Below are 21,978 nucleotides of genomic sequence, written 5' to 3'. Positions count from 1 at the left end.
AAATGCTTGGCCATGAACTTGTGAAGGTGAGTTACAGCATGTTCAGCTGGACCTTAGACAAAACAGAGCACACAGAGTTTGCTTTTTTAAACAGTGAGGATAAAGCTGAGGGTGCCTGTGCACCTGTTTGGCAAACTGATGACAGGGTGCCCACCAAAATGGGAGATGATAGTGGGCACACACAGTGTAAGGTCATCTTGTGCCTCAAAACAGTATAAAGAGAAGATGGGAAGATAGTTACACAAATTTCTTAGTTGTGGTGTGCTTTTTTAAAACTTTTTGTTTTGCCAGCAAAGATGGTCTCCAGCTGCTTTGTTGCATTTAGCAGTGCCTCTCCCACTTGCTGAGGGAGCCCTGATGTGCCTGCAGGTAGATCTGCCTTGCACTCTTTTTCTATTAACTTGATAAAGCAACCCAGTGAGGAAATAATGAGCTTCAAAACTCATCCAGGTGGATAAGATGATGAAGCTAAACAAAACCCTTTTATGAAATGTATCTACCCTTTTATGAAATGTATCTCGATATACTGACAGCTTGCACTGCATCTGCTTGTATTGTACCCAGACTGATATGTGTATCAATATTAGATGGAAAACAGTGATTTGCTGTAATTTTCATATTGCAATGAAAACTGCAATTGTCATGTTGATGTACCAAACATTTATAAAGGAGACAGACAAGTAGAAAGTGGGTTTAAAACCTTTTGGGCTGCTGCACAGTTTTGGAAAAACACTGGCAGAACTCTTTAAATTTTCTGAGAAAGGGAAATTTATATAAATTCTGGGCTTCATCTGGAATCAGAGATGAAACAATTCCCCCCCCCCCCCCCCCACTAGAAAGATTTCTGTCAGTACTGAACAAAAGAAATGAGATTACTGGGCGAATGAGAACTGTGCTCTGCCGTTCCAGGCAGGAATGAAAAAGCGCTCTGCCGCAAGTGTAAGCTACAGAAACTCTTTGTGTTCTGGCACGAGCAGTTCATACAAGAGAGATGTGATAATTATAGAAGCAAACAGCACAATGCTACAACAACCGCAGACACTGGATTAGCCAATTTGTACTTTTCTTTCTTGTCTTTTCTGGGGCTTTCTCATATTATTTTAGAATAGAGAAACATTCTCTGTTTGCAGTGAGGGTGGCTGATTTTCTTAAAACACCCCTGCTACGGCGCTGGGCACAGAAGCAAAAGGGATTCCGGGCAAGTTTGTTTTACCGGCGTGTTAAAAACGAATAACCAAAGGCCAGCTCAGCGGCCCCGGGCGCCGCTGGAAGGGGTGGGACGGGCGCATCGCTCCGGAGCGCTCTCCGCACCCGCCCCGGGCCGACCCCGCCGCGCCCCGCCCGCCCGCCCGGCCCTATAAACCGACGGTGCGGAGGCGCCGCTGATTCTCTGCTTCCAGCCATGGCACCCGAGCGGCCCTCGCCGGCGTTCGCCGAGGCCGGGCGGCAGAGTGGGCTGCAGGTGTGGCGCGTTGAGCGGCTGGAGCTGGTGCCGGTGCCCCCGAGCTGCCACGGTGACTTCTTCGTTGGGGACGCGTACCTGGTGCTGCGCACGGAGCGCCGCGGGACCAACGTCGCTTATCGCCTTCACTACTGGCTCGGTAGGAGCGTAGGGGAGAGCCGGCAGTGCCCACCCTGCTGCTGAAGGGCTTGCCGGGCTCCAGGGCATGGAGAGCACGGTTTCCTCCACCCTTCCCAGTAAGGCTGCGGGTACGAGGCTTCCAAGGGGGTACTGGAGGTAGAGGCAGAAGTGGGGCTGCCACCAAGGATCAGGGTGATGCCAAGCGTCATCCCTTCCGATGCTGAGGGACTAAGTGGTGGGACAGTGGGGTGTAGCGGAAAGGTGGACGCTTGCTCATTTTGTGGTGTTGGTTTGGAAAAGTACTGAAGTGTTACAGTCAAATCTTGGCTGTGCCCGACAGAGGTTCTGGAGTGAAATCCTTCCTTCACTCACAGGAAGAGTGTTCTTGCCTTTGTTTCCGTCTGGATGAAAATGTCCTCTTGGCCATCTCCTTGTGGTGTTGTTGCCCTGGTTAGTGTCCGGGTGTGCCTTTTCCAGCTAGATTAATTTTGCTTTCTTATGGTACAGAGATCATGTGCAAAGACACTGGGTTTTCTTTAAAACGTCATTAATATCAGTCCGATAGCCTACTGGGGTGGGAACCAGGCTGATGTCTTTTGCCTTCCACCTTGACTAGCCCACTTTACATCTAAGTTGAAGCCTGACATAAGGTTGTGTTTTACGTGACTTCCTCATCTCCTGAAGGTTTCATGTGACTTCCACATCTGGCCACAGAGTCATCCTGCCACAGTGATTGCTGTTCAGCTGCCTGAAACTTACTACCTTTTTTTTTGTTGCACCAACAAGTTTGTGTTTGTAGGCAATCATCTCAATGAATCCACATAAAGATAGTTATATTAACATTAGTGTGCTTGGGTTGCTGCAGTTCTCATTGTACTTTTGCATGCATTGAAAAATAATTGCAGATAAAGCTGGGATTGTTTCTGCATAAATGTTTGAGCGTTGAGGTTTGCATGTCTTCGGAGTTTTCCAGCTGGCAAGCGGGATAGTGTCTGTCTCTGGTAAGAGTATAATCTTAGATGGCAGTGTGAATGAATTTCTGGCAGAGACTTTTCTGTCAGCAGTGCTGCTAATTAGTAGCAGGGTTTGGCTGTATAGACCTTTGTTAATGAAGCTGGAACTGTTCCTGTCTTACTGAAGTTCTAGTAGACACATCCCAGGGAGTGATGTAAGGACTGTTTGCAGCTCTTGGGGAGGGAGGGTATAGCAGTGACTGACATTTGAAGCAATTAAAACCTCGTTGCTGTTGGCTGAAGAGCTTTAGTTATACACATTGATGCACATGTTGTGCCCATGTGGTGTTGTCTAGATATCCTAAATGGCTTCAGGTGATCTGGGCACCCGCTGTTGTTGTGCAGCTGGCAAGGTGGCAGCAGGGAGGCTCACTGCTGGCAAATCCCTTTGGGCTTGCAAGATACTTCAGCAGCAGGATGGAAAAATCTCAAACACTGCTGCACATTTAATAGCAACAGGAGACCAGAACTTCAAACAAGCTGTATTGGGAGGGCCAGTCACACGCAGAGCAATACACATAGAATCATTTTGGTATTTTTAACTGATTGACTCTGCTGTTACGTACACCAAACTTTTCACTGGTAAGCAAAGACTGTATAACCAGGCCAGGAAGATCACAATAGGGTCTTTCTGAAGACTTCCCAAAAGTGTCTCTGGATAGCTGCAGCAGTCACTATCACTCAGACTTTGTGATATAAAGAAGGAATTCTTGTGATGGGGGAAACACTGCAGACTTTGGTCTTAGGTACTTACAAGGACCTTGCCATTTGATGACACAGTCCTACTCCTGCTTGTCATCTGTGATATGTTGTTGTGGCGGCCACATAGGGTGACACTGAGTGTGAATGGATTCTAACCAGCAAAAAAGACCGCCAACATCTAATTTTCTTGTTATATGGTGGCAAAGGTCCTCCTAATTCCTTGCTTAGGCATCCCCCAGGGGTTAAAAGAAGGTCTAGACCATGGGAGGATGGTCTGTGACCTCAATGTGCTGACAGTCTTCATCTGTGACTGGCATCTTACGGGTAAAGTGACCCTACAGTTGTTCTGCCATGCTGAAGCTTCCTATGGGAAAGCCACTGTTTTCCCAAGTATCTCACATACAGATAGTATCTTGGATATAGAAATTATCTTGGATAATTTCTGAGCAAGCTCACCTGGGTGTATCAACATTGTTGGCATGGCCAAACAGTCACTGTGGATCTGTTTTGCTGCAGCTGTATCCACTTTTAACGTTGCTCAGATATCCTGATTCAGTTGTCTCTACTGGCACTTGAAAGATGCCTTAGCAGCTGTAGTAATCCTAAGGGAGCTGTCTGGACTTGAAACTATCATTAATGGAAACAGCATGCACTGTGCCAGTATGAAACTGCTTGTGCAAGTGCAATTGGCTATACCCCACTTAGTACCTTTAGTCAAATCAGGCATGGTGGTTTTTAACTGTTTTTAACCCTTGTTCCTAGAGATGAAGTCATAAAATCACAAAGTCCATGTGAACCAGGATCTGTTTGGTAAAAACTTGTTTTTTTCCATTATACTCTGGCTTATTTGTAACTGTTTCTGCCTTAGACTGTAAGGTAAATCTGGTTTTCATACAAGCTCGAGTAACTTATGCTTAGACAGATGCTCACTTGATTTTTTTTTAATGGTGTTTCACTTAGTATTTTATTGCCTAACAGCTATGAAACCAAGTCTGATAGTAGCTCTTATCTCTCACTCTGTTCAAAAACCATTTTTCTTTAACCCTGAACCCTGTTATGTAATTCCAGGTAATAATTTAGAAGGATCTAGCCTTAATGGATATGATTGCCCCTATTTAGAAAAAGAAACAAAGCATCCCTAAAACCTCCAAAATTTTACCACCAACTTTAAGGTGGTACCCAGGTCTGAGAAAGCGTATTGGAATACAGCAAGTTCTGTCATGGAGTGATTTGGAACCAAATGGAAGGCCTTACCTTTCCTTTTTCTTCTGTAGTTACTGAGAAGCCTGGTTTTTTAGGCTTGATTCTATTTCTGCTTTTCTTGAAACAATTAAAAGTGCTGAAAATGTTCATCAAAAATGTAGGGGTGCACATTAAAATACTTGGTTTAATATACAGTCTGTTTTTGGCATGTACAGGCATCAGCACACTAGATCAAGAGGCTGTTTTACCACAGTCTTGGGAATAGGCTAATCTCTGTAAGCTACAAAACAAAGTGTAACCTCATGAAGCAAGTATCTGAGCCCCAAAGCTGCTTCTCTTTCTCCCAGATGTACCAGGCAAAATATCTTGCTTGCATTATAGTGTGAAGAGGACTGCTTTTGAATTATTTTGGCTTTATGGCTTGGTGAGTTGTTCTTAGAATAAACATATGTTTTACTATCCAGGCAGTCTGTTCACGTGACCTTTCTTTCTTTGAACTTCTGCTAAAAGTCCAAAAATAATTACAGCTGACACTTGCCATGCTAAACTCAATTAAATTATTATTTTGTTTGAAGATTCTAAGAGAAGATGAACTTCTCTAGTTTTCACTCTTATTTCCTTATGAATGCAGTTCTACTATTAGTCAAGAAATGATCTGGAAGATCATATTATTTGGTGGTGAACAAGATTGTGATTCAGTGCTTTGTTTCACATAAACATGGGTTATACAGCCTGCTGAAGGCAGTGCCCAATTGTTGCAAAAATAATTTCTCCAAGTGAATTCAAAATTCTATTAATGCTTTATTGACTTATTTCCTCTTATTTCAGGGAAAGACTGCACCCAGGATGAGAGCACAGCTGCAGCTATCTTTGCTGTTCAAATGGATGACCATCTAGGAGGAAAGCCTGTGCAGAGTAGAGAAATTCAAGGATATGAGTCTACTGAGTTTGTGGGTTACTTCAAAGGAGGAATTAAATACAGGGTAAAGAGTCTGTCAAAATACATTCTGAAATTTAATGTAACATTTTTCCCTACATAAAAATGAAATGTTTTTCTTTGTAAATGGAGATTTTAAAAATAGTTTATTAATGTTTTGTGGCTTTAGATCTGAAGTACCCATCTTAAACTGTAGGAGTCCCTGTGTTTATACAGAAAGCAGCTGCTTGTTTCAGTGCCTCTTCTGATATGTGAAAACCTTTCCTAATTTTTTTCCCCCCAAAATAAAGCTGAAATTTCATATTTGTGTGTCTAAGAGAGCTCACAGTAGGGATTCTGTGTCTGGGAGGTGTTAAATCTCACAGAAGTTATTTCTGTCTTGCAGACCAAATATTTTTGTTCAAATGCAGAACCCAGTGTGCTCAAGTAGTTAGAAACATGAATAGAGTGGAAAAGATCAGAACTTCAATTGAATCTGAAAATTATGCTTTATGAATCTAAAAATTATGGAGTCCTACTGCAGCTTTTTTCTAAAGTAGGTAAAACAATCTCCCAATTTTTTTTTGAAAATTTTTAGCTTTCTGTATGGTGTAGTGTCAGTGTCCCTGTGTCTCTTCCAGAAGCTGAATAGCTGAAAAGTAACTTTTTTTTTTTTTTTTTTACATCTGTGGGGTTTTTTTAAGAATAAAGTAATGTATCTCCTGAAAATATCTCCATAGTAGAAGCTCTGGGAGCCATGGCTCATTCAGTCTTTTTTTCCCCATTATGAATGTTTGTAACTTCTCTCTGCCTACACAACCAGGCTTTTAACTCTGCATAAGTGAGGTTGGCAGTGACGCACTCAAACATTTACATTTTAATTTTTTTGTGTGATTTCATGAGCCAGTCTCTGTTCCAACACAAGGTATGGGTCTCCCGGAGGAGTGGAGAATGCTGCCTCACAAAGGCAGACATCCAAGCCGGTTTACAGGATTATGCTTATATTTGCATTCACAGATTGTAAATCAAGTTTGCTCTCACTTCCCCTAGTTTAGTACTTCTTGCTAGGTTGACTCTTAAGTTGCAAATATTCCTTTCATAAAATTACAGAGATGCTGTGGAATTATCCATCCCACCTGGACTTCTGAGATTCAAGTTTAGAAAACTTCAAAAGGAACTGCGTATTTCTCTGCTTTTCCTCAGTCCCTGACTTTTATCCTAGCAATGGGGTTCAGTATTATCTCATTCTCTGAATGAGGCTGGAGAGTGCTGTAAGTTCTGTGCTTTCACTTTTGCTGTTTATATGAAAACCCTTTCAAGGAGGGTGATATCTCCTCCCTTGGCTAAAGGCTCACACCTGAGAGAGAGTTTAGCAGCAGTGGTGTCTATCTGGTCTGTGGTCTGCACTCTTAAACAGTACATTACTTTGGCTTGCTTCTCACTATATAAACCATTTTTTCCCGCTGTTAGCTCCTCATCTGTAGCAAAAAAAAAGTGACTTTGCAGAAATGAGGCTGAAATAAAGCTGTCTACTTTGTTTTATTCAGGCAGGTGGTGTTGCCTCTGGATTTAATCATGTTGTTACTAATGATCTGAGTGCTCAGAGACTGTTGCATATCAAGGGTCGGAGAGTTGTAAGAGCCACAGAAGTCCCCCTGGCTTGGACCAGCTTCAACAAAGGAGATTGTTTCATTATTGACCTTGGAAATGTAAGTATTTTCTAGAGCAAAACACTGAAAAGCAAAGGCTGCATCCATTCCAAGGTTTGAGTCATTCTCCAAAACGCAAAAATGGTTTTGTCACTTGTGAACCAGCAGAAAAAATCTGCTTTAGAAATTTAGTTTTAGTGTCACACCACTTGAAAGGTTTCAAACTGCCCTAAATATTTTCTGAAGTGCACAGATTATCCTTCAAGAAACACTTCTCTTTCTCATTCAAGGCATTGGGGTTTTTCACTACTGGTGTTTGAACAGCTTAAACAGTTCACTCTAAGTCGAGTTTGACTTTGGCACTCTCTACCAGATGAATGGGATCCGTGCCAGCGTTCAGAGCAGAACACAGATTCAACCATTCTCTTAAGAGCATTTCTTCATAGTCATCAAACTTTCATAGTGACAGCTGACCCTAAAGAAATAGCTGCAAAAGTGATTATAAAACTACTTGAATATTTCAAGAGATCACTTGAGATGCAATCTTGTGCTTCAAGGATTTCTGCTGAAAACAAGTAGACACAGCACAGAAGAATATCTACACATAAGAGAAGATAATTCTTGCTTGAAATGGCTTAAAGTGTAGTGCTGTTACCTCAGAATACATGCTAAGACTTTCTGATACTAAGGGTAGCAGCTGGGATGTAGTACAGACTAATTAGATGCTAGTTACCAATTAAAAATTACTCCCATGCCTGATATGCTCACATATATAAAATGGAAAGCATTTGAAAGGAAATAGTTTATCTGCAGTTGGTTTTAGCTCTAGTGTTTCACAAGGAAGTGGTCAGCTGCTTCAAGATCTGAGTTCCCCTGACCTATCAATAAATGGGCTCTTCTGAATTCATGGGTGCATTTGGCTTTTTCTCTGAAAGTGTCCCCTAGTGTAGCAGTTAAGGATAATCAATATAGCTTCTTGATATCAATACATCTTTGATTTTTATTATACTTCACAACCTTCTGATGGAACACCAAATAGTGTTTTTTGAATATGATCCTATTCCTCTTATGTCAATGTAGTTTAATCATCTGGAACAGCCTGGTGATCAATATCCAAAGTAATCTCTCAATGTCACTTTGCATGGAAGACACAAATCATGTATTCCCTTCCAAAGTTAACCCATGGGAGATGGAGAGTTTGGAACTAAACACTGCTAGAAAATGCTGCTTTTGCAGTAAAACTAATTGGGCTCGAGTTTTCGGGAGTTAACCTCCCACGGACATGCTGTGGAACTGGGTGTACTCCATGAATTCAGCTTGTTCTGATCCTTATTGTGCTGCAGTGACCCAGATGACCTTGAGTAATTACTCAGGCCAGGCTGCAAGCATGGCAGTGTCACTGATGAAATGTGCTATGGATGTATTGCAATGTTACATGTATAGCTTGGGGCCCATCGCTTTTGGTGAGAGGAAAGTGCTGTCACTAAGCAATTTAAGTGTAATATGGCTTTAGAGTCTTTATCTGATACTAAATGTATATTGGGAGCCTTTTACTTTTTTTACTGTAACATCACCAGTTTCTGATTCACTGACACGACAGAGGTCAAGCAGCAGTGCAACACTGTGTCTCTGCAGCAAGAAAGATTAGATGTGAACAATATCTAGATCTCTTTTTTTTTTGCCATTCTATGTGAAATGTCAGTCAACTCACATGACTAAAACAATTCTTGGTCTTGTCATGTCAGTTGTGTAAGAGAGATGGGTTTTTCTGGATGTACTGACAAGTTAAGGAAAAAAGTGTGTTAGCATCTAGATAGTCATAGGTTATTTCATAAACCAGATCATGCTTGTGGGAGATGAAATTGTATGACATAGTTCAGGATGAAGATGTACAAGTCTAGTGAAGCACCTCTTAATAAAGGGGTGTGATAGAAAATACAATGTCATAGGAGAAACCTTGCTCAAGTTTTAGAGAACTATATTTCAAGCTGAAATAACTGTACTTCATATTGAAATTTTCCATGACTGGAGGCTGACTGTAAATGGGCGAGGCTTTTTGAGTCTTTACAGCGGCTCTTAATTGAATTTAAGGTTCCTTTGAAAAATAAGTATTTTGGCTAAAGTAGATTCCTTTACTTAACAATTGAAATAAAATTAATCTTAAATAGGGTTGCTTTTGAGTCTTGGTATTTATTGCAGACCACTGCAGACTCATTGTGTAAGAATAATGGGCAGTAATTGCATAAAATAATGAGCTTATGGTCAGTGCTTTTAATATCAAATTATTATAATGTGTCAAATAAGATGAATTTCCAAGATGTACTTTCCCCAGTCAGCTAACCAGAAGGATAGTCTCTATGACACTGAAAAATTGCTTGTGCTGTCCATTTCCTGTTGTATTTTATCAAGCCACTTATCTAATATAATAAAAAATAATTTCAGGTTTCCTACTGAGCTCAATTACTGTAGTATTTTAAACTCATGGTTTGAACAGATAAGGGAAAATTATGAAAGATAATAATGAATAGAAATAAAATCATTACTTATTACTAGGATTTCCTTTATAGGGATAATGCTTTAAGCAGAAAGTGTGTGTGGGCATTTTAAGCTAGGTTCACATATTTACAGTTCAGGTTCTGATGTTTGTCTCACACCTAGATCATAGAATAGTTTTGGTTGGAAGGGACCTTTAAAGGTCATCTAGATCAACTCTCACTGCAGTGAGCAGGGACATCTTCAACAGGCTGAGGTTGCTCTGAGCCCTGTTCAATCTGACCTTGAATGAAGGTTGTTCTGTCTTGATCCAGCTTTCTAAGTTATTGGAGTCAAACCTTGGCTGGAAATAAGATCAAAAAGTAGTGTTGTAACTGCCTGTCTCCTGACCTCTCTCTTAAAGGTGGTCGGGATCCCATGGGGCCATGTCCCATGTGCATAACCCACAGAGCCCCTTGGCTGATTTGTTACTAAACCACATTTACAGCACTTCAAATACCCTGCCCATGTCTCACCTTGCCTCCTTTGAACTTTCTTGGCTGGAAGAGAAAATAGCTGCAGAAGGCAGAGAAAGCACTGTCTGTGCAATGGGGGGAGTTGTTACCTATGGGAAATGCGTGAAGACCTTTCAGGCAGTCTTCTGACTGAGAAGAAGACCATGAACTGAGAGCTGTGACTGCACTGATCTTCCTGTAAAGTGATCCAGGAGAGTGCTGGGGTGCCAGACCCTAATTTAAGTTGGGGTGCTTTTTCTGCATGGGATTTCCATGGCAGCTCTTTGATGAACCTGGGAATCTCTCTGTAAGGGAGCTTTTGGGCAGGCAAGACAAGTTCAGGGCAGTTGCTGAGAAGGCTGGAGTGGAGCGCACCTTACTTTGTCAGGTGTTGCGTAGTGCATCTTGTCTGAGTGTAGCACTGCTCAAGGCCTCCCAAGGAGCTGTTATTTCCTGCCACACAATCACAGAATATGCTAAGCTGGAAAGGGACCTGCAAGGGTTGGGAAGTTAAACTCTTAGCCCCACACAGGACAGCCCCAAGAGTCACACTATGTGCTTGAGAGCATTGTCCATATTTCTCTTGAACTCTGTCAGACTTGGTGCTGTGACCATGTCCCTGAGGATCCCATTCCAGTGCCCAACCACCGTCTGGATGAAGAACCAATGTCTATATATTCTAATATCCAACCTAAACTCCTCTGATACAACTTCAGACTGTTCCCTCGGGTCCTGTCACTGGACACCAGAGAGAAGAGATCAGTGTCTGACCCTCCTCTTCCCCTCAGGAAGAAATTGTAGACTGCAATGAGGTGTTTCCTCAGTCTGCTCCAGGCTGAACAGGCAAAGTGACTTCAGCTGATCCTCATACAGCTTCCCCACAAGGCCCTTTCAAATCCTGTCCTGAGCTATTGCTGGTATCCCACCTGTGAGGCACCAGGATGGGTTTGACAGTTCTTGGTGGCCTTAAATTGCCTGGCCTTGCTCTGTGCTCCCCTTTACCTCCAGAGGCAGGTCTCTCTGTTTCACCCCATCCTCCAGACACCTCCCCTTAAACACAATCCTTTTTCTTCCTTCATCACCAAGACGATTCTCAAAACAGCAAGGGGCAGGAGGATATGAAAAATGATCACAGAAGGCAAGGGAAAAGATGAATCACTGTGCTATTTAGTGAATAACGTACATACAGTTTTTATTTTAGTATTTATCTAGATGATACATAAATGTTCTGTATATGTGTATATTTCTGATAAGATGTGCTAAAGACTTTCATATCTTTTGTCAATTTTCCTGGTTTAAAGTGGGAAGGAAACTTGTCAGTACTGTGAAATTAACCCTATGTATATTGGTGTATGCTGGTCATTTATGAAATTGGAATGTTGAGATGTGTCAATAATTTGGGTAGTTATCAAAACATGGAGCAGAAATAATGGAAGTAACAATGAAAAAAAAGCAACATTGATTGATCAGCTGATTTTATTGAATGCTTTCCCAGCTTAGTTTGTGAAGCCCTGCTATATGAAGGCCGTCTGAAGTTGTATCCTTCGTGACCAGCAAAAATATTCTCTGTGCACGTGTTTGGATAGAGCTTTGTGAAATGTGAGACTTGACTCTCTCTGTCTGATTAATCTCTTGATAGGAGACAGCAGCAGTGCCATGAGCTAGGTGACTGCAAAGGGCAGGCAGAGAGCTGTGTACTGCTCAGCCTTCTCAAAGAGGTTAAGAGACAGTTGTTAAAATTAGGAGGTGAAGGGCAATGTGTGATATCTACCACTGAGGTTTGAGCTTGGGCCTGATTGCAGCTGGAAAGTTTTGTCAGTACAATAAAAGTTATGCAGGCAGAACATCACCCTTCTCCCAAAGGAAGAGTGCAGATGGGTGAGGTGATAACTATAGCTCAAGCTTGTTGAAGATTGAAGGTAAACTCAGTTCTCCATTCTTCCTATTCCTATAGTGGTACTTATAAACTGATTTATAAACAGCCAGAAGGTTGCTGGTTTGAAATGTAAGAGCCTACAATTGCCTTAGAAACAACTTGTGCTGTCTAGTAATTTATGTATTTCTCAAGGGCTTCATGAATCCAAATGAAAATTATGAAGCTAGAACTCAAAAGTATGAGACTGAACAGAGTTGTTGTCCTCATGCATCTGTCAATGTGTTCCTATGAGAGCACCTGACATGGTAAGCATATCAGAAGAAGAAAAAGAACAAAGACCCTAGAAGAAATACATCAGGTGAAAAGGCTAGCTTTTTATGACAGCTGCTTTTCATAACAACTGTTAACTTAGTATAGATTAAATTATGTTTACAAAAAGAAAAGTAACTTCTGCTTTTAAAAGAGCAAGATAACAGATACTTGCTTTATGATTATGACCACAGGGTATGATTCAGCATCACATTGCAACCTTAAGCACAGTTATCTTGGTGGCTTCTCTAATATTCTTCCCTCACTATTCCTTTTAGGTGGCTTTGCTTCTCTTCCATTGGATAAAGCAGTTCACAACAGGCATATTAATTGCTTTTAAAAAGTCACTGTTAAGGTATAAACAGGGCTGGAAGAGCAGATTCTTGCATTTTGCAGTTCATCACTGTACATTTCCAGTTGCTTTCCCTGGTTCTAACAACTGACTCGTGTTGTTTTTCCATTCACATGTTTCTCCTACAACTAACCTCTTCCCCAGTTTCCCCCAGCTGAGAGTTAAACTATTGCTCATACTGCAGCAGGAAGCTGCCAAACAAGTAGCTGAGCTTGAAGAACTAAAGTGCTTAGGTTCTTTATTAACTTTATAGACTTATTAACAGCATTAAAATGTTGTTTTGTCTATACAATATGTATCTTGGTAAGCAAGCATCTTAATTTTTATGTAATTCTGTGAACCAGTTGCTCCAACAGTGTAAATGCCAGCATTCTGGAAATTTTTATAGTCTAAAAATCATCAGATGGAGAAAAAAAAATTAAGTCCTTTTCCCCCCCACTTCAGTTAAAAGTATTCAGAGTATGGATTTTTATTCATACTCTATGGACTGGAAAGTTTCCCCTTACCCCCACTGTTATACAGAAAAGTAGCTGAACCAGAGCTCATTGTTTAAGCTTCAGGTGGACTGGACACACATGTATCCACAAGGATTCAGTTAAGTTAGTTTTCTTCCTGATGTTATAGGAAATCCAGATGTTCTGGTGCTTGAGCTGCTGTTGTTTAGAATTAAGATTATGCTGGTATTGACCCCTTAATCCACTGGGGTATAGCAAGAGCTCTTCCTAGTGCATACTAGCAAAACAGGTATGAGAGGAAAAATGAATGTACTAAGTGCATGACTCTGCTTTATCTGACTTATTTTTAGTCTGAAAATTTGTTCTGAGTCAAATGGGAGACTCTAAAATCTGGTTACAAAGACACTGTTGTAATTTTACTAGGGCCAGGCTCATGGTGGCCTCAGAGGTATTCTGGCTGAATGAATTTGGAGTTTGTTTTGGATTATCAAACTCCACAACTTTCAATGGTTCACTGTATTAATTTAAACAAAGTTAGATTTTATGGATATGTGAAATGAGAGGGGTTTTTCCCTGCCCGTATCAAGAATTCAACAGTCAAGAACGGGAAAAAAAAGATGAATAAGGGGAAAAATGCCTTCAGAAGTTTATATTAATCTGACTGAATCCAACCGTTCTTCTTAATACATATTGTCAGTTCCTTTAAAAACCCTGGATGTCAGTGAGCTGACAAAAAGCACTGCATTCCAGTTACTTTTGTTCAGTTCACTTATTTTCCCCACCATGTGGACTTCACTTTAACACTTTTCTGTACTTGAAACAAAACAAAAAAACAAACATAAAAACTCCATACTCGTGTTTTAGGGCTCTCTGTTTTATTTCCAAAAACTTGGTGTTTGAAATACAAATACCAATGTAATATGCCATTGTTTTATGAATACTTAGAATTGAAGCCATTTAAAAATATTTCTGTTGTTTGCAGCTCATATATAAACTTTTTTCCAAATTTATTTCTATTTTGTATTGGCCTTTCTTTGTTAAGCATATTAAGTTTAATTACAGGACTAGACTTTTAATGAGCTAAAAGGAACTTGTGCCTTATCAGAGCAGCTGTTCACTAATGACTGTGAAGAGTCTCAGCTGAGTGCCTGCCCATTATTTTGATAGCAGCATGATAAGATGTGCATAAAGCTTTGCCAATATTCATCCATCTGCTTCTAGCATTGCTGGGCTTTTTTTTCCCCACTTCCTTCAGGAGGTGAGTACTAAGTACAAAGTAGTGCTGGCTCTTTTGGGGACTCCTGCATCACAGCTCTTCTCCTCCTGACCCACCTGTCCTTACAAACCTCATCATTCCCTCTACCTGCTGTGAAACCACTAAGGGGTCTTCTGGGATGTGCTTATTTGCCCAGGCTCTGCTCTGCTTCTGAACAGCAGCAGCTGAATCAAAGGAAAGAGAGGAATTAAGGCAATTACAACTTTTCAAATATTCTTTTCTTGCTTTCAGCCCTTTAGTCTGAGTTGTGGGGGTAAAGAGGATGTAGTATGGTGTCTCATAGGAGTGAACAGATTTAGCGGAAGAGTTTTCTCATACTGAGTCCCTCTGCATTAGAGCTGTACCCCTGCTGCACCAAATGTTGGGGTTCAGAGGAATGGTACACAACATCCTGACTGGCAGACACTGAGTTAGCATAAGTTGCATCATGACAACATGAAAAGGTCCACACCACAGATTTTAGCTGTCTCTCAGCTAAGAGTAGTATTTTATTTTCCTTTCCTTTCCTTTACTTTACTTTTTAACTGAGGTGCTATTACATTCTGAGAGCCTGTTCTGGGGTATATGTGGGCAAAAGTGGACAGGTTTAAGGTGCATCAGGGCCTCCAAACAAAGAATAGAGGCATACCAGCTTCTGATGCTTGGCTTAAATTCTTTCCTTAATTAAAGTTTGACGTTTATTTCAATATTTTAAGGTTAATTGGCCTTAAACATTTCACTGTTATTTTCTACCTAAATGGAAGTTTCACCACAAACATGTTTCAAATTAGAGTTTTGAAACCTATTTAATTTGTTTAGCTTTTTAATATCTCTTCATGTAAGAAAATGCAAATCAGCAATTACAGTAGAGGCCTGGAAATTAGTAGATATTTCAACAGACATATGGGTTTGAAACACTTGCACATTTAGGGCATGTTTAACTACAGAAAAACAGCTTCATGGATTTAAGCTTCTTGGCTTTTCTTGTTGTTGTCCTGGCTAAGATCCACAGAAATGACCACAAAAGATCCAGAAGAGATATTTTCATTTGCCTCCAGACTAAGGAGGCTGCCAGTTGAATACAGAGGTGGCTATGTGTTGGAAGGGAAAAAACTGGTTTTTATGTCACTTCTGAAATAAGTGGGGTTTTTTGTTTTGTTTGTTTTTCCTTCTCTTGCTCCGCATGCCATTTGGGGCTGGAGCAGGAAGCAGGCGGTGTACTTTCACAGTCCCCCTCTACACAGGGAAAAGTGCCAAGGTGCTCTTGCTCAGGGTTACACATGAGCCATGTGTAATCATCCTGATGCACAACTTCTGTATGGAAGCTAAATGTTGGGTCATTTTTAATGTGCTGTAGAAATCTCATGTGACTTGCACAAGGTCACTCTGCAGGCCAGAAGCTATTAGGAGTCAGAGCAGTGAATTCTGAGTCTCTATGGCTGTCCCCAAAATGTGCAGTTGAGGGCAGAGCTCATTCTGACTACAGTGTGCATGGCACGGGCCCAGCTTGCCTTCCCAACCTCACTCAGGAGCTCTAGAGTGGTCACTGTTATTCATGATAACATTTCATTATAAAGTTATTAATTATAAGGTTTTCTTGCCCTCAACTGTTAGTTGTCCCAATGTGACTACTATATTGATTTCGACAGACATTAATATAGGATATCTCTCTCAGAATTCTGTTTAAGAGGTTTAAAAAAATAAATACTGCTAGTGCAAACTTCTGAAAATAAACTGGACTTGGCACAGGAATTACTGATGAATGAAGCCCTTTTATTTTGAGGGGAGTGAACACTTGAAGTCTGTTTTCATTTTAATGGAAACATTTCTTGTCAACATGCCAATTCCAAATAAAGTTAGCAAAACATACCTAAAAATAGTGAAGGTGTAGTACAACTAGGAAACTGTGAAAGAAGTGAGTGAGCTAAAGCTAAATATCATATTTTGCCCATAGTTGAGCACTTTATATGTGTAAAAAATAAATACATGAGTAATGAAATATGACCCAAAAGCTCAATGATTTGTTGGATAGGGTTAGATAACTAATTGACTGTATTTCAGGTTAATTCAGATCTAAACATTAGCTTTCTTAAGAAGTGGCTTTAACTTCTAAAACACTTTTTCTGCTTTTAAATTGTTGAAAAACTGAATCTGCCTAGAGGTTGAAATGGATAAGTTATACTAGGAAGGCAAACTTGTAGATACTCAGCTTCTCTACTCTGAGGCCGCAAAATTAGATACATTAAAAATAAGATTATCCTAGTTCAGAAGAGAAAATTAATTAAATCCAAGCACCTGAAAGCTCCTAGCACTGAATGATTAAGAAATTTTGGTGATCATAGTAAATACATTACAATATTATATACTTTGGGGCATTTTCATGACTTGTGGCTGCTCACGTCCTTCTAGTGATTATACAGTACATGAAGTTTAACTTTCAGGCTTTTAATAAAGAATAGTGTCTTTATTCTCTAGTGCTAAAAAGAAGCAGATTCTTATTTCTCTAGCTTTTAAAATCAGTATTTTTCAAATAACCATGTAAGATGGGTCTTGTGAATGTCCATTGTCGCCAGTAGGGACACGAAAGAACCACACTCACTCAGGTTCAGAGGTGAGCATAGAAAGTTTATTATCATTTGTGATTTAAATAGGATTTGGAGTTTGGTCAAGGATTGGTAGATGAGAGGAACACCTTTCTGACCCTAGTGGTCAGTTCACCAGTCCATCACAGACTGGAATGAAAACAATCTACTTGTTTATGTTACATTTGTGAGAGACTCCACTAGAAATATGTAAACAGTCATCAGAAGGCTAAAGAATCAGGGCGACAGTCTATATCAAGAATGTTTTCAGACACCGCTTGTTGTTTCAAGTGGTGGTTTATGCAGTAGAAGAAAACCTGGAACATGGACGCCATAAGGAAAATAATGAAACCTGCAAATTTAAAAATCTGAGATCCATTACTTGTAGCAGATATGGACTATAATTGAATCATCCAGACTGGGCCTCATCCTGAGGCCTGTAGAGGCTTGTGGCGCAGATAGAAATTAGTGCCAAGTGTGTGTCGCATTAGAAATTTTCACTTAAGGTGTTGCAAGGGTCAAAGGGTTTCATAGTAGTTAACAAGTATAGTAATTGGTGTGGACATAGTAGCTACCTTAAACAGTTTATTAAACAATGGGTGTTTGCATTCTTTCCTGTGCCATGTACCAATGAAATGTATCTGTAAGTGTAAACTATACAGAGTGTATAAAACCTGCCATCTTACATAGAATAAAGGAGAAACGTACCAGTAATCATATTGATTGGTCCTGCGTTTGCTCTGCCGACTTTCATTATTTCGGGGTTCCCCTGTGACTTTGATTACTGTGATTACTATGTCTCCAGATTCTGGATACTTGGTAAACTGACAGTATTTAAACCAGAACTTAGAAGCAATTTTTTTGTTTTTATTTAAGCCTACAGTCAAGTTGTTAAAGGCAAGCTGAAAACCTCGCAGCTTTCATTGCATAACATCTGCAAGCTGAAAGGGATACAGTTCTGTGAATCTGTGGTGTAATCCTGACAAAACTTAAAACTTTGTCTTTGAAGAGATGCTTTTGAAGGGGGGAAGGGAGGTTGGAAGGGAACAGGGAGATCACTGAGATCTCCCTGTGGGGTTTTTTTTGTGTCCAAACTGGTGAAAAGTAGCTGTTGGAAGTTACTAGTGCTGTTTTGCATGGAGATGCCAACAATATTTGCTATCTTCTAAAAATCTGCATCTGCTAGTACTGAGAAACTGTCAGATGATGTGCTTCATCCCTCACTTGTCTCAAACCACCCTTTCAAGTAATGTTAAAGACCAACAGTGGTCAGCAGAAATAACTTGCGGGTTTTTTTTTTATGATACAGATTTTTATCTTGAATCTGACTTTATACAGTTATATATACAAGATAAAACTAAACCCAAGTAATTTATTCAGTGAGGCCTTTGATTAAAATTTGCATTACAGATGTACACAAACCAGTTGAACCTTTTTAAAACTGAAAATTACTGTGAACCTTTACTGCTGTGCTATTTGAGCTATTTGACAGAATCATGTGAAGAATCAAATTAATCCAAATTATCTTCTTCCAGAAGAAGATGGGGAAAGCAACCAGCCAAGATGAGTAATTTCCTTGGGCTGGGTCCTTCCAGCCCAGCCTCTAGCCTCCCTGCAGCTTATGTTATGCCCTTTTTAAGTAATTTTCATCAAGACTGAAATCTAAATTCTTTATTCTGAAATGCTTCAAGTTCTGGATGAATAATGGGAGTTGTCAAAACTGGGGATCCTTGGCCTATGTGGCTAATCAGGTGACTGTTCTTAGGCTGGTTCTGGTGTCTCCCTTTCCTGAGAGGTGCCCTGGGAACATGCTGCATTCTGCAAAAGGTCAGCCAATAAAAACTGGATTGGAAGATCTAACTGTACTTTAGTAACACAGACAGTCAGGATCTTCCTTGAGATTTTGAAATGAATTTGTTTCTTGACACAGGTGAGCACTGCTGAAGTACCATACAAGAGGAACTGACATATATAAAATTTGCAGTAGCAAATTTTCTGATTCTTTAATTAGCTGAAGCTCTATAAGTAATTGGGATAAAGCTCAGTCAAGCCAAAACTGAGCTCAAGTGATGTCCTAATATGTGGAAGCTAAATTATATTATGTAAATATCTTGCATATTACAACATCACATGCAGACCTCTGAGATCATAAGACTTCTGAGATCACTGAGTTCAACCTTTGACTGAACACCACTTTGTCAACCAGACCACAGCACTGAGTGACACATCTAGTGTTTTTTTAAACACCTTCAGGGGTGTGACTCCACCACCTCCCTGGGCAGCCCATTCCAATGTTGGTTCACCCTTTCTGTGAAGAAATTTCTCCTAATATCCAACCCAAATCTCTCCTGGTGCAGTTTGAGATTATGTCATAGATACTGCAAATATTTACATGATTGGGCAACTCTCTTCTAGGAAGTACTTCTGCAAGATGTAAATTCACTAATGTTCTGGTGGTTTAGATTCAGTAGGATAATTATTAATAAAATAAAATAATAATTTTGCTGTGTTGAATCCTATTGCTAATGTGTGTGTTCTGGTTATTTCAGGAAATCTATCAGTGGTGTGGCTCATCGTGCAACAAATACGAGCGGCTGAAGGCTACACAGGTTGCTGTTGGCATTCGGGACAATGAACGAAACGGAAGGTCTAAATTAATTACTGTGGAAGAAGGGAGTGAGCCAGACCGGCTCATAGAGGTATTGTAATGTGCTAACTTGTTGCTGACATAGCTGTGAATAAAAGTTTTTGCACCGTGGGAACTAAATCAGATTGGGCTGATGGTGGGAAGACAGATAAAGGGTATAGTAGGCCAGTTTATACCTTTTCCTTCCTTCCTTGCCCTGGCAAGTGTTAAATTAATTAGTCTGAGATAATTAATCATCTGAGAATGCTTTTACAAGAACAAATGTTTGCTTTATTGAGTTAGCTATACAGTGACTGAATTAACAGCATGGCTCACACCAAAGCACACTATCAGCTCTGTGTGAGGAAGGAGCATCCATCTGGGAAAGTACCAAACAAAGAAAGACACAGAATTACTGTGTGTAGAAAGTAAAAAAATGTAGCTAATTTCATATTGTTGCAGGGGGCCAAGCACACTGCTTTGCATACTTCGGCTTCTCTTTCAAAGATCATATACACCTAAGCCTCTAATAACCCCAGTGAGCCCCTTCCTCATATGTTTAGAAAGTTTAACCATTTACTTAAAATCCCCAGATTGCAGGTATCATAACTGAGTTGACCAAAGTAGAGTGGAAAAAAATTTCCCAATTTGTGGATTTTTCAGATCAAAAAATTAACAAACACTCATGTGTTGTTGCAGGCTGCATACTAATAAAATCATTGGCACTTGTCATTAGTGTCCTAAATTAAGCTTCTTCCATTCATTCTCTAAAAAGAAGGAAGAGGGAAGCGGGGTCACAAAGTAGTCCTGCAGTAAAATGGAATATATACAGCTAGGATATAGTCTTGTACTCCAGATTAAGTTCAGGAAGTAAAGCTAATGGTGCATGCAGGAGTGCAATTATTTTTTTTTGTGGTGCTTTCATTCAGTGTGGTCATATGCAGCATAACTAGTTACTGCCTGAGCAGAAAAACAGGTGCTGAGCCAGCAGCCCGTGGCCGTGCTGGCTGTGGGGACCCTTTGGGTGGACTGTCCATATACTTGCAAAGACCTTTTTTCCTGTGGGTGTGAGTACAGATGTGGCTGTGTTCAGAAGTAGGAGAGGTGGGGCTCAGTATACTTGAGATTTTTGACGAGGGGAAAAAACCCAAGCAGACAATCCTCTATCTGGTTTTTTACTTCCTTGTACAGACTTTCCACATTGGTTCTTATGTGTCACATATTTTACATGTATAACTCTTTTGAAAAGAGCGCACAGGGATAATTAGATTCCTGATTTGAGTCACAGCACTGGGTTGCATTCTGCTGCAGCTGTGGCTGGGTGGCCCTGGGCCCCTGCCCCTGGCCACAGCTGCTGCTCCCAAGCCCATCCTGGGGTTACCACTAGAGGCTCTGAACAGAGCTTCTGATGCACTCATGTGTGACTTGGGAGCAGTGGTCAGAGCAGCTCCCTTTGCTGCACTTAATGTGGCTAAGGTGCAGGTAGGTTGGACTTACGTTCTACCCCAGTGAGGACATGGGCCAGCTGCAGGCTGCCTCCCTGCCGTCCCCCTCCAGAGGCTCTGAGGGGAAGGGATATGCTGCCCGTGCCTCTGCATCTCTTTGCCAGACTTTCATTTGTGTGCAACTGTTGTTTTGTAGCAACCTTGACACATGATTAAGGGCAGGAAAACACCAAGGTTGCCTTTTGATCCTGTAGTGCGCTGTTACTGTATCAGGGCATAAATTTTTTCTTCACTTGCACAGCAGTGTATGAAGAAGTTTCTGCTTTTCTTTGAGGATTCTGAATATAGAGGGAACAGAAATGGGTAGTTCAATGCAATTAGATTAATTGCTTTTATTGCTGCCACTGTGATGAGCTCAGTTTGAGTGAGTGTGTCTGCAGTCAGGGTTTATCTTCTACTGCATTGTTCTAGCTTTGCTTATATAAGTGCTGCTCCCATAACAGGGTCTGCAGCTCAGTGATGGTTGTCCCAGTCCACTCTGAAATGTGCTACTAATATGTGAGGAGGGTAATTAACCTCACAAACATATAAAATTTATTAATCCTTATTCCTGCTCAAATTGTTTTCAGTTCCTGGTACTCTTTGTTTGGATTTCTCCTTTCTTCCACAAAATTGTCTCTTAACTTGCTGTTACACTCTCCCAGGCTAACTGCTGTTGAGCTGACATAGTGTTTGTTTCTTCCCTCCTCATCAGGAATGGGTGGATTTTTGGCATCTCCAGCTTTCTTAGAAAAAGGTTGATTTATTTTCTAGGGAAAACAATTACGTACTTTAAATATTCATTTTGTCATCCAGTATGCCACTGAAATCAGAAAGAGATTACCTAAAATTATCTCCTCTGACACATGTCAGGAATGATTCCCCTTCCTGTGAGCTAGAAACTTGCTTCCATATCAGTGGCCAAACTTTCTCATGCAGTGCCAGAAGGAGCTTCAGGGAGGGGCTGACATACCCACCATGAGTACC

The 21,978-nt window shown here is 40.6% G+C and overlaps 1 protein-coding gene across 1 annotated transcript in view; it reads left to right on the top strand.

The window, feature by feature from the left end:
* The first annotated feature begins 1,402 nt into the window (after positions 1-1,402).
* SCIN (scinderin) overlaps positions 1,403-21,978 on the top strand; it is a 50,682-nt gene continuing 30,106 nt past the window's right edge. Inside the window, exons 1-4 of the mRNA XM_066196693.1 lie at positions 1,403-1,601; positions 5,329-5,483; positions 6,964-7,125; positions 19,431-19,580. Coding sequence (XP_066052790.1) covers positions 1,403-1,601; positions 5,329-5,483; positions 6,964-7,125; positions 19,431-19,580 — 666 coding nt within the window. The remainder of the gene's footprint in view (positions 1,602-5,328; positions 5,484-6,963; positions 7,126-19,430; positions 19,581-21,978) is intronic.

Source organism: Chamaea fasciata, unplaced genomic scaffold (assembly GCF_029207755.1).
Source record: "Chamaea fasciata isolate MVZ Bird 193981 ecotype frontalis unplaced genomic scaffold, bChaFas1.0.hap1 SCAF_1, whole genome shotgun sequence".
NCBI lineage: Eukaryota > Metazoa > Chordata > Aves > Passeriformes > Sylviidae > Chamaea > Chamaea fasciata.
This window is presented reverse-complemented; position numbering and strand designations above follow the sequence as displayed.